At 35.6% G+C, this 14,232-nt stretch overlaps 1 protein-coding gene across 1 annotated transcript; it reads right to left on the bottom strand.

Moving 5' to 3' along the window:
* Positions 1 to 1,504: 1,504 nt before the first annotated feature.
* Positions 1,505 to 12,960, bottom strand: LOC110728274 (glutathione S-transferase-like). The gene is made up of 3 exons (XM_021907950.1): positions 12,844 to 12,960; positions 2,057 to 2,105; positions 1,505 to 1,968 (listed from the first exon to the last, which is right to left on the bottom strand). The coding sequence occupies exons 1-3, from the start codon at positions 12,958 to 12,960 to the stop codon at positions 1,520 to 1,522; spliced, it is 615 nt and encodes a 204-aa protein (XP_021763642.1). The 3' UTR covers positions 1,505 to 1,519.
* Between the last annotated feature and the right edge of the window lie 1,272 nt (positions 12,961 to 14,232).

Genomic DNA, 14,232 nt, shown 5'->3' with positions numbered 1-14,232 from the left:
TTTTAAAAAATTAAATCTCAAAAGTCAAATCTTATACACTTTGTTGTCACCTCAAAACAGCACAAACTCATCACAATTCACAAACAAATTAATATCATTGTCAATGAAGCCACGCATGATGTAACCTTCAATATCTCCAAGGCACTATATATGCACAGCGGAAGTAGTTAAAAAAAAATTTCTAAACATTGAATCCCACTAGAGGGTTTAAATTTCTAACCCATTGGTAGGTGATTTTTTTTTTTTTTTTTTAATTAAATGCTTTCAAGATCTAACCTGTTCTTGATACCATGATAAATCCATATTTGTTCCATCCTTGACATTTAAAATCACAAACCACAAATTTTTCATATGACACATGTCATCACAAGTTACTGATTACCCCATATGTCACATGTCACCTTCCTCAATATTTTTGTTTAAGTCTTTATGCATTATATAACTTGCAAATTCAAGGAAGAAAATGAAGTGTTTCATTTCCACCATAATTAGTACACCATAATATAAACATATGAATTATCGTAAAAAATTGTCTTTTCATCTCCTACACTTATAATGTAACTTAAACTAATATATCATTTCATATCCCACAATCTTCAAGTATATACGATATACCTAACCAAATTTCATCGTCTTCTTTCACAGTTCTACTCCGACTCTTTTTTTCTTTTGAAGTTTTAAGTTTTAGCAATGAAACAATTACTTTGTATATTGTACCAAAAGTTTTAAGTTTTAAAAAACATATATATATATATATATATATATATATATATATATATATATATGAAAATAATTAACCCAAGTAACAACTCGTGCATCGAACGGGCCAAAAGGCTGGTTTAGGTGAAAGAGATAATGGAATGACTTATATCTTATTATTCATCAATAGGCAAAGTATTATACAAAAGCTACGCTCATAAAATAAGAAACAATTTTTCTAAAAAATATAGGATGTTGTACTTTGTACATAAAACTAAATACTCCCTCTATTTTTAAATAATTGATGCATTTCTCCATACCCAGAGTTTTAGGAAATTTTGGAGAAAGTAGTAAAATATTGATGTAGTGGGGTTAGTGTAAGGTAAATTAGAGGAGAAATAATCTAAAAGTAATAAAATTAGATCTCAATAGTTGAAAGAAATGAATTAAATATTATAAAAGCTTGCCAATTATGGAAATGAAGCAAGTATTAAAAACGATCGCAAAAGAAAAGTTGACTAAGTATTTTAAAAATGAGGGAGTATATTCTTGTTCTAATAAGATCAATACAAAAAATATAATCACACATAAATTTTCCTATATCTCATATCTCTAACAAGGGTGTTTTTAGTAATCTCATAAGAAGACTTTTGTACTTTGTAGCTAAAAAACTCAGGAATTATTATTACATAAAATCAGCAGATCAAGCCGGAGTCTCGAACATCACAACCACATAGAAAGCAGAACACCAACAGAAGTTCGGGTGCATTACACTCTAACGTAGCAGAACAGTACACAGCCGATTATATTATAGCATGCATTAAGTTTGTTTCTGCAAGGCCAAGGACTTTCCCCAAGAAGGCCTAGCCAAGATATCCTTGCTCCAAGCGCTCACATGAGGGCGTTCATCGAACAACTTCTTCTCTTTAGTACCGAGCACGTAATGCAGGGTAGGCAAGTGATGAAGATCAGCCAAAGTGAAGGAATCACCAGCCAAACACTTGGACTTAGACAAACGAGCCTCGTAGACATCAAGGATCTTAACTAACTTAGCTTCGTTCTCTTCAACTACAGCGTTGTCAGTTTGTAGGCCGAACGTGCTCTTGAAATCAAGCTCCCAAGCGAGTTTATAGGCTACTGGATCAAATTGGTGAGCCTCGACTTCTATCCAAACAACTAGGTCGGCCATTTCCTTTCCTTTGTTGTACACAAGAGGAGTTCCCTTGCTTTCATAGTTGTATGCTATGTATTTTGTAATGGCCCTTGACTCTGTTTCAAATATGAACATTTCATATCAAAACATGAAAAAACTAATCAAATCGTCGCAATTTGTGTTTGTTTAGATATAGTGCCTTACCAAATAGCTTGACATATCCATCTTCAAGAGCTGGTACTTGACCAAATGGCTGCAGTAATTATACCACGAATAAATCAAGTGTTTTCTAGAGAGCCAAATCTAAACTATGAAGACTAATGGAAACCCGTCACGACTATTTCAATTATTGCAATCAAACAACTGAACAAGTTCCCTCAAGCTTAGAATGATAACTGCTGTTTTTTTGCTTTAAATAATTTACAATCATTAAAATATTACGGTAGTCATATTTCAAACGATCACTATAAAATTTTCATATTAATTTCCTTCTTTCATAAAATATTCAGTTCAGTTGAGTTCTGCTCCTATAAGTTCAGTTTAATTCAGCTCATTTCCTAACTGTCACAAAATTTTATATATTGGTTATCATTTTTAAAGGAATGAAGGTGGGGTATAATAAATCATTGATTATTCATCAATTATATATAATGGTATACTTCATCCGTTCCAATAATGTTGCAACAAGCTAATGATTAAATTACGTATTCCAAAACACATTTATATGTTAAATATCTATAATATTTAAGAGTAAAAATTATAAAAAGTTGATATTGTGAAATTATTTCATGAGACGAATACAATTAGTCACGTGACTATATTTTGCTTATCGTATAAATCATATTATATGGTCAAACAAGAGTAAATAGTGCAAAAAGTCTATTATTGCAATATTAATAGAACGGAGGATATATTATAATAATAATATACAAATTAAGGGGCCGTTTGGTTGGGGTTAATAATCAAAGGGAATCTGAATGAACTGATATCATTCCCTTTGTTGTTGTTTGTTTGTCACTTTTTTTATTCCCTTTACCCATTTTTATTTTTGAGTTCACCCATTTTTGGTCTATATTGATTCCCCACCCCCCTAGACTTTCCCATTCCCTTTCCCTAGCCACTATACCCACCATCGTTCTACTTGCCGGAACTTGCCCAACCACCTCGCTGCGGACCCAGTCACCTCGCCGGAACTCGCCGCACTCCCCCCCATCTCGCCGGAGCCCGCGCACCTCCCCCACCTCTGCCCTCGAAAATACCTGCGATCCTCTCCCCGGAAAATGGGAAAATCCGCCATTGCCGCAACAGGGGAGCTCCTGATCAAAATCCCAGCAACCATAGTCCACCTAATCAACAACCAACAAAGCATCGAGCTATCATACGACCATCTCGAAATCATCCTCCTCTGTCAAAACGACGCTGATGTTGCCGTTTTAGCAAGAATCGGAGATCAACTCCAATGGCCTTTAACAAAGGACGAAGCCACCCTCAAACTAGACGACTCTCACTACTTCTTCACACTCTCCTCCAACGACGACGTTTTGAATCGGAGATCAAAAGGACTGGAAACTCTGCTGAAAAAACTTTGATGGTGTTTTTTAGTGTTTTTGCGTGGGTGGTGGAATTTTTTCCGGGGAGGGTGGGGGCTGTGAGGGGTGGGGGAGGTGCGCCGAGGGCCGAAGATTCTCGTCGACGTTGTGGCTGGGCGGTGGGGTGGCTCGTGGTTCTGGAATAATGAAGAAAGGGGATGTGTGGTGGTGGTGGTGATTCCTTTTGTATTTTGAAAACCAAACAACATACTACTTGAAAAGGGTTTCATTCCATTCTCCTTTATTCTCTTTGTTCATTCCATTCCGATTCCCCTGCGCGAAACAAACGGCCCCTAATTATATATAATTAAAACACCCACTCCTCCCATCACTTTCTATACAATGGTGTTTTCTATTTATCAATTACAAGTTTACAACCACTAATCAATCTTTGGCACAGATATAACCACTACATCATCCTTTATCTTTTACAGATTTCTTTAAAGATTTTGAACGTACAAACGATTCAAAGTATGAAAAAAAAAATACCACTCCGTACAAAATACAGTTGAAAAAATGCCAAAAATAAAACTAGTACAATATTTGAATTATTTTGTAATGATACAATCTTTAAAGGGTATTCATTTTAAACAAGACAAAATCGAATTTTAAGTATGTTATAAGGATATGAAAGGAGATGGGGAAAATCCCCTCCCTTTCTCCCACTTCAAAACCCATTGAAAATTCGATTTTATCTTGTTTAAAATGAACACCCTTTAAAGATTGTATTATTACAAAATAATCAAAATATTGTATTATTAAAAAAAATAGATCAAAGGTTGTATTATTTTTGGCAATTTCTCCAAAATATTTTGAGAAGTAATTCAGGATTAAACTTTGATTGATTGTGCAACTAAACCCATAATACTCCTTTTTGTTCTTTTAAGTGTCACATACTTTTGTACATTACTCCATTAATTTTATGCGTAGTATGTAATCCTGGGCACCGTGCCGGGCCGTGCCGTCGCGGGCCGTGCCTGGCGGGCCACGGGCTGGTTTGTGCCGTGCCGGTCGTGCCGGCGGGCCCAGGATTTCGTGCCGTGCCGTGCCGACCATTTTCACAGGCCAGCCCACGGCACGGCACGGCCCTCGTGCCTGGCGGGCTCGTGCCGTGCCGGCCACGTGCCGGCCTGCGGGCTGGCAGCGGGCTGGTGCAGTTTTCAAATAATTTTTTTTTTTTTTTTTTAATATATGACAACATTATAAATTAATAAGTTTATAATTTATATAAGTTATAAAATTATAATTATAAGTTTTATAAGGTTATAACTTATAAGTTTATAACTTATAAGTTATAAGTTATTAAGTTATGAATTTTATAATTACAAGTTGAATATTTATGTTTTATAATTTGTATATTCAATATTTATATTTATATATTTACTTTATACTATTACTTTAAAATTTAATGTTTATGATTTATTAGTAATTGGTATAATTTTATTTTTTTTAATATGAATTTACAAATTGTAACAAAACGGGGAAAAAAGGCAAATTGGACTTTGGATGTGAATAATGCGTACTTTATATTGTTATTACTTGAGTTGAGAAAATTGTACAATGATAAAAATCATACAATGATGGTATTAAACAAAAATTGGAAAATGATAAAATTGATATTTTTAAAATCGTACAATATACAATAATTGTATATTCTTCTTCTCCTTCTTCTTGCTCGTCTTCGTCTTCGTCTTCGTCTTCGCCTTCGCCTTCAAGGTCATCGGCTAGTTGCATAGATTGAGAACTAGCCGAACCCAAACCGGAAGCGGAGGTTCCTTCTTCGTTGTCGTTGTGGTCGTAAGAACGGTCTTGTGAGCGATTTTCCGCATCCAACCAATCTTTGAAACACACGCACATTTCTAGTGTTTCGGGTTTTAGACTTGTTCTTCTATCATCTAAAACCCTTCCGGATGCTCTGAAAGCTCGTTCGGAGGCGACGGAGGAAACTTGGATAGCAAGAATGTCTCGTGCCATTGCCGCCAAAGTTGGATGCTTCGAGCTTTGTTGTTTCCACCATGCAAGGAGGTCGAGGCTGTTTATCTCATCGTCGTCCATGCCTTTGGTGAAGTCGTAACTCGGGTACATCTGCAACTCCGAGACGTCGCTTTGCGTTCTCCTGATTGATGAATCACCTGGTAGCTTGTGAAAATAAATGTTTGGCCTTCTTACTTACGTTTTTGGATGGTTGGGAAGGCCCTGAGCGAGGAACGGTGCCATATTTGGCTTCATAGACTCTATATAAAGCAAAAAACTGATCCCTCACATTAGTCTTATAGTTTTCTACATCATCGTCAAGAAACATGCATTGAAAGTAAATGTCAACTAACATAAATGTGTTTTCATACTTTTGCCTAGGATCTAATATGGAAGCAAAAATATAAATCAAAGGAATCTCACTATAATATTTACGCCACTTTTTTTCCATTGCTGGAAGATACTGATCATAATCACTTTGATGGCGATGATCAGCGAAAAGTTGGGCGAGTAAGCATGCATTAGAAAGAAAGTTTTGAGCACAAGGATTGTAAACAGTAGAAAAACAATACGTCATGTTATATAATAATTATAAAAATTGCATATATCTTTCACAGTTTTTCCAATCATCATCATACAAAGCATTTTGTGGAAATTTTTGGTTGTAAAATAATGTTAACGGGCCCTTGTACTCAATTGCCTTTGTTAACATGTCATAGGTGGAATTCCACCTAGTTGGGCAATCGGTTCTAATTTTTATTACCCTTATCTTTTGTTGTTTTAGAAAACTCTTCCATTCTTGGTATCTCATGTTAGAGCTATTAATAGACATAATAGCATCTCTGATTTTGCTGTAGTATGGGCCAATTGCCCGAACTCCATCCTGTACACATAAGTTAAGTACATGGCAAACACATCTAGTATGAAGAGCTTCACCGTCTAATAGTACATCGGTTAAGTTTTGTTTGATAAGATAAGCTGTGTATGTCATAGAGGTTGCATTATCAAAAGTCATAGACATCATTTTATCTCGAAGGTTGTATTCGTCTATTGCTTGCATTAAATGGTGAGCAATGTTAATGTTGGTGTGTGGGTATTCAAGCATTTTGAAATGTATTATTCTTTTTTGTAACATCCATTGATCATCTACCCAATGGCAAGTCACACATAAATAGTGATATTTATAACCACTATCCCAAGAATCGGCTGTTAAAGATACTCTACAGTTAAGGTTACTCAATTCGGCTTGTAACCGGACTTTGTACTCTAGGAAATTTTTCATTGCGGCGGAACGAACGGTTTTCCTAGAGATTCTTTTATGTTGGGGTTGTAGTGCTTTGTTAATGTAGGTGTTGAATGCGTCACTTTCCGAGAAAAGAAAAGGTTGTTCGGCGTGTACTATCATTTTTCCTAGTTCATCCCTATCCCTCTCATAGTTGTATGTAAAGCCGTATGGATGGAATTGGGAAATTTTGGGCTGGATTGGATCACTAGCTGGTTTTGCACAAGCTTTCATGTGTCTAGATAAGTGTCCCGTCCCGTTTTTGGTAACTGCCGTGAATACACTATTACATGTTTTATATTTTGCCCATTGTTCACCATCTTTACTTAGGACAAAATAACGTCATACCTCACTCCTTCGGTTTTTCAAAAGTAGCATCTCAGTTTCGGTTAACCATTCATGATGTGTGTGATGGTTAGTAGTGAGACTAGTGGGAGTGGCAGTAGAAGGGGTAGAACCGGAGGGAATTCGGGTACTTTCTTGGCTACCTTGGCTAGAACAATAGTTTTGTTGATCACCGATATAATTAGGTGGAAATTGGTATGGTGGTAGTGGAAATTGGTTTAGTGGTGGTGTTGGAAATCCCGACGTATTATATGGCTCATAGCCCGGGGGGAAGTAAATGGGGTCATTGGTTTGACTCGTAATTTGGGGGCTCGTTGTATTTGGTGATTCCCTAGAACTACTACTACGGATAAGTCGGCCTTTCCCCCTAGACCTAGATGATGGGTTGTTCGATGCCATAATTAACAATTAATTTTTTAATAAAAAGTGGTTAACTATAATAATAATAATTAATAACAACAATTTTAACAATAAAAATATCAATAATATTAATTAATAACAACAACTATAACAATAACAATAACAAAAAAAATAAATAATAACAACAATTGTAACAATAATAATAATTAATAACAACAATTATAACAACAACAATAACAATTAACAACAATAATAATTAAACAAGATTATTCTAATAATAACAATAAAACAATAATAAATTTAAGATTAGTTTAGATCTTACAACCGTGCTTCAACGGTCTACTAATTACGATTACGAACTTTTTAATTTTTTCCGATATTAGGAAAATAATTAGAGAATTTAAGAGAATAATTAGAGAATTTAAGAAAATAAGGATTATTAGAGATTTAGAGAATATAAGAGATAAGAAGAAGAGATTGTGATTTTGTGATTTGGGAATGAAATGGAGGTGAGTATTTATAGAATTTTTGGGGAGCAAATTGGCAAAAAACTAGCCGTTTTTTAGCCGTTTTTTTGGCTTAATAAGGAGCTAGAATAAACGGTAACATTACCGTTGGCCCGCGGGCCGTGGCTGCGGGCCGTGCCTTCGGGCCAGCACAGCGGGCCATGCCCGTGCTCGTGCCGGGCCGTGCCTGAGAATTCTCAACCCTGTCCGTGGCACGGCCCGTGGCACGGGAGTTGAACTTCGTGTCGTGCCGTGCTTGAATTCGGGCCGTGCCGGGCTGCGCCGAACGGCGGGCCGTGCCGGGCGGCACGCGGGCCAACCCGGCCCGTGCCCAGGTTTAGTAGTATGTACTATTTATCATCTATTGCACATTAATCTCAATTACATCTTATATTCTTAATATATAGAATTAAACTCGACTTAGGGTATGTTCACATTTACTGAACTGAGCTGAAGTGAACTGAACTGAATAAAACTGAACTTAACTGAGCTAAAATGAATATTTTACGAGAGAAGGAAATTAGGAGTTAAATTGAACTGAACTGAATTAATTGGAGCTGAAATGAATTCAACTGATTGAAATTAAGCATAAATGAACATAGTCAAACTTTTTTTTTCCCTTTCAAATTGGGATTAAGACAGCTAGTCAAGTCGCTGTCCAAACGTCTCAATTTTTTATGACCGACTCTATCCGTATTACTTTGTGAACATCAATTTCATGTGTTTTCTAAACCTTGTTTTAGTTCAATGTATTTTCCCACTTATTTCAAAAGGAAAAATGTAGTTTGGATCACGGTAATAAGTTTGTAAACTCAAATAAGAAATTTTAGATAAGATAAAAATTAAGATAAGTTGTGAATAGAACACATTTAAGTTTAATGAGTAATATTTTTTTTTTCCTCCTTCACCTAGAGAGAAGAAGGAGACATATGACCCCGTTCACTTCACCTTATTTTTGCTGAACTAAAATTATTTACACTGAACTAAAATTAATTTTCTGAACTGAAATTATTTTTACTGAATTGAAATTATATTTTTCCTTTAAACTTATCAATATTTACTAAGTTGAAATTATTTTTACTCAACTGAAATTAATTTTAGTGAGCTGAACTTATTTTTATTAAACTGAATTTTTTTTATTGAATATTTTTTTAAGGTGAAGTGAACAAGGCCATAAGCCCATAATAAAAAAAATGCATTTAATAATAGTTGGAATACTTATCTCTGTTTTTAGAGGTGTTAAAACTTTACCCGATCACCTTGAAAAATATTCAATTTAGATTTTAATCTATGCGTATAAACACATAATCTAAATAAAGCACTTTAAAATATAAAGAGAATAAAAATTTAGTTAATTATAATAACAAATCAAAACATGAAAATTATGGACTAAAGCATGATCAATAATATAATCATAAATCATTATTAAATTAGCCCCAACCAAAAAAAAAAGCATTTTATTATATTTAACCGTAATAGATATAACAATTGATAACAAAACGACAAATTTTATTAATTTTCTTAAAAAATAAATTTAATTCAGTAATAAAAGATCATGTAAAAGAAATTAGATTTAACAAAAACTTACGTTTAGGGAGATAAAAGGCTCTAGTTTATGAGCACCGGATTTTGGTGATGTGCACTCAAAGTGTGTGCTAAGACTAGTGAGTGTAGGTGGCATGTTAAGACTCGTGTCATGACCATGTGGCTAGACTATGTGACTAGACTCAAGCAAAGACTAAGTAAAGACTTCACGTATATGCATTAAACTTGACAGATTGTGGTATTTTAGTCATACCTTTTTATCTGCGACTCTGACTGGGATGAAACCAACGCCAAAATAAAGAACAAACTTGGGACTACAGATCCATAGGTTGTACGACTCGTAGTTCTTCCTAGAACTCCGGCTATGACCAAAACTAATTGACGCTTGTGCAGTATACGGGAATAAAAATCCGGGTTGACTTAAAGGAACTTTGACTCGATTTTATGTTTATTTATTAGCTCAAATTAATTAATTAATTAATTAAACAAAGTCCTTTAGTCATTAATCAGTTTATTTAGTTTTGATACAAGTCAAACAAACGGTTAGGAAAAATCACATAGAATATGCACAACAAATAATGCACAATTAGTCAAGTAGGCACAATATGATGCAATGAATTTGCAACCTAACCATGGCTCTAGTTCTCTAAAGTTCGGGATATGGTTTAGTCAATAGAGGTTTCATGGTTAATTGTCCGGATGCACCGCGCGGAAGCCTAACCGTGAAGGGTTGGCGCGAGTGGATGGGACACCGCGAGTTTTAGAAAAAGCTCGCTTCCATGGTTTGGTGAATTCAACAATCTCGGATGTACCCTTTGTTGCACGGAGCGTTCAATCGGGTAGATGGAGCATGAATTCCCAGAGGGTTATGTCCATATGTAGAACACATATGGGTTTCAGAAAAGTGAGAAAAAATTCAATCAGGAAGTAGGATCGAGCAAACAGTACGAAAAACCGGTCGAAATTAGAACGCATATTTCTGGCTCGGTATTGGGGGAAATTGGCGCCAGCAATCAGAGACTGGCGCCAGCTTTTAATTGTAGCGCCTGGCGCCAATACTGGCGTCAGGCGCTACGGCTAAAAGTCTGGCGCCAAGCTCTGGCCCCTGACGCTACTTCCCACATGCCTCAGCAACTTTCTGTGCTCGATAAAATTTTTCAGTTTCGCGCGGTGTTATTTCAGTCCTAGTTGTGAAAGAAATTCCTCAAATTTCCTACGTGTAAAATCCTATGTTTTGAACTCATTACGGATGGTCTTTCCAATGAGATATTTTTTATGCATATGACAATAATGTTAATCAAAATTACGCACATGAAATACTTAGAACTTTTCGAGTCTCATCCACTCATTCTAAATCATTGCCGAAACAAATTTAGGAATTAAAATAGAAATCCTCCCCAGCGGAGTCGCCAAAAACTGTAGGGAATAATTCAAGTCTTTAAAATCCCACTAACTTGAACCCCACTGTGATCATACACTAAAGTACGGTGGCGTCCAAAAGGGAATAAGATAGAGCAAAAGAGTCGCCACTAAGTTTTTTTAGGAACTTGTAAACCATTCACGAGGTGAAGGTTACACCCCTTAACGATCCAAGAGATCGTCAACTCCATAAGGTCATGAACCAAATAAGGGTTCGGGGATGAAGGTACAAATCTAACCTAAAAAAGATTGAACCTGCCCTAATAATAGGCCTCTACTTTATTCTGATCGTATTCATGTGCGCTTTTTAATTAACATACAATCAATAGGTTTAACCCTAAACTTGTTTATCTATGTTGGTTGAATTTAATGCACAAATAAATCTATTATTGGCGATCACTTGAATTATAATCACATTTAACCCTAAATAAGATTATTAATTATCTTATTAAGCGTGATTACAAATACCAATTCCCTTTAACATGCATAAAAGGTGATCAAGCAATAAATAACAATAAATAATCAAGCAACACAATAAATAATCAATATCATGAATAATAATTATAATAATAATAATATCATCATAAATAAAATAATTATCATCAAAATAATAATAATAATAATAATAATAATATTCATAATAATATTCATAATAAAAAATTATAACGATTATAATCATAATCATGTTCATGTTAATATTAAAGCATAATAATTGCAAGATTACGATTATAATCATAACTAGCGCCAGGCGCCAAGCCTGGTTCCAGGCGCCAAGGCCTGGGGTTGGACGCCAAGCTTGACTTTAACGCGTTTTCGAAAATCCGATAAGTTTACCGTATTGGAGGATAAAATTATATAATTTCTTCGAAAATGCTATTTGGTTTTAATTAAAACTCTGAAAAGTCAACAAAATCAACTTATCAATGCTAATTGAACTAGGAATGAAAAGAACCTTCTAGAAGAATCTAGAAGACTAAAATCATTCATAATTGCATTAGGAATGATAAATCATATTAGGCCCTCCCCAAGATCATTGGGCCGTACATAAAGCTCAAACCGGGCCCAGTTTGGTAATTTGCCATAATTTCCTCAATATTCATCGAAATTGGGCTTATAATATATCGTTGGAAAGGTCTTTGCAAGCCCCATCCAACTACACTACTATTGGACCCATATCATGGACCAACCAAACTGGATTGGCTGTTTTCTTAAAATAAGTTTTCAAAAATAGAAAGAAGAGAAAAGAAATTAAAACTTTCCGCAACACTAGACCTTTCCACACTTTCGTTTCATTCGATTATGATTCAACATGAAAGGTACTCATCACTGGGTTTGGTTTTGGGGAGACACAAATGGGTTTCTACACTAATCTACTACTTTATATCTTATATTTTTTTATTCACCAAATCATATAATTATGGTATTTTTGATTCACATACTCCACCATATCTTTAAATAGCACAATACATAAATTTTATTCTTTATAATTATTAATATGAATTATTTTATTAAATAGGGTTATTGTGATACAATATATATTTAAAAAAACCCAATGAATGTATTACTGTTGTTGTTGTTGTTGTTGTTGTTGTTGTTATTGTTATTGTTATTGTTATTGTTATTGTTATTGTTATTGTTATTGTTATTATTATTATTATTATTATTATTATTATTATTATTATTATTATTATTATTATTATTATTATTATTTCTCAAAAACAAAAGTCATACAACCTAAAATAAATTAGTGGGAAGCCGAGATACAATATGGGCCCCCACTCCTCTATCTATAGCAAAGCCTACCCTAGTGAATATGTGAGCTGCAGCACGAGCCCCAATGTCTTGCGTCGTCGAGAACCTTTGAATCCGCTTCAGCAACGCAACAGCCTCCTTCTCTAAATCCCCAAGCGAAGAAAAGGAAAAGGGAATGAAACCATATCCAATCTCCTGACAACGAGCTTCATACTTTACCCGCTTCCGATGAGCCGCATCATCCACAACCCGTCTCGGAACAAGGTCAAATAGCCTTGTCTGTGTCAAAGGAGAAGACCCTGTGAAGTCGACACATACATCACGACCACGATCCATGAATAAAGTAACACATCGGCAGGTCTCAAAAATTATTATTATTATTATTATTATTATTATTATTATAATAATAATAATTATTATTATTATTATATCTCAAAAATAGATTTAGTCATACAACATATAAAAAAATTAGTGGGTAACCGAGATACAATCTGGGCCCTTACTCCTCTATCTATAGCAATCTTATCTTAGAGAAGATATGAGCTGCAGCACGTGCCCTAATGTCCAGCGTCTTTGAGAACTTCTGGATCCGCTCCAGTATTGCAACAACCTCCTTTTCTAACTCCACAAAAGAAGAGAAAGAGAAAGGAAGGTAGCCATATCCAATTGCTCGACAACTGTATCCGTACTTGACCCGCTTCTGTTTGGCTGCATCAATAAATACCCGTCCAGGTTCAAAGTTAGATAGCCCACACTATGTCAAAGGAGAAGGCCCTGTCAAGTCAACACAGACTCGGGAGCACAATGCTAGGAATAAAGTAACACATCTGCAAGTTTGAAGACCCCGTCGTTGTTCCCTCCAGATAGTCCAATGTCCACCTCCTTTCTAGCTGAAATCCCGACCGATAGCAAACATCAACAAGGGTATCCCGAACAAAATTATGCCGATATTTAATGCCCACAATACCAGCACAAGACACCGCGTGATCACCGAAAATATCCCCATAAAAAACCCTTAAACAAGTAGAGCACGACGTCGTGATAGAGAACAATGGAACACCCAACCGGTATCACAGTGACAAGTCTTAGCATTCATCATCTGACCCAACCCCGAAATAGGGACCACTTGAAGTCGAGCAAAGGCGTGATCTCCCTGATGTGATTTCCATAATGCTGATTTGTTGAGGTGTTGAAGAATAAGCAGATTCTGCAGAAGCGATAACCTTTGTGAAATATATATCTGCCAATTTCTTCATGAGTTTAGGGGCAGCGACCTCACTAGGATTACTTAAATTGACATACTCCACCGTTTCGTTAAACAAACTCAACATATCCTCAAAGGCTCGTCCAAGACCAACAATGTCTACATGCTGTAGAAGTTGTGTCTGCAACCCAACAGACTGCAACCGAGAAGCAAGAAAAGTATAGTGACAAACATCACCTGCAAAATAAACACCAAAAGCCCTCTAAACGCAAATGGTAAGGTGGCAAGTTGTCACTGCCAATTGCCAAACCCAGGCCCACGATCTGAAGCAGTAACAATACACTCCAAGGAAGATTGAAGAGCCCCATCAAAAGTGCGCTGAGCCGCCTCAAAAGTACTAGGAG

The sequence above is a fragment of the Chenopodium quinoa genome, unplaced genomic scaffold (assembly GCF_001683475.1).
Source record: "Chenopodium quinoa cultivar QQ74 unplaced genomic scaffold, ASM168347v1, whole genome shotgun sequence".
Taxonomy (NCBI): Eukaryota; Viridiplantae; Streptophyta; class Magnoliopsida; order Caryophyllales; family Amaranthaceae; genus Chenopodium; species Chenopodium quinoa.
Note: the sequence above shows the minus strand (reverse complement) of the source record. Positions and strands in the feature narration are given on the sequence as shown.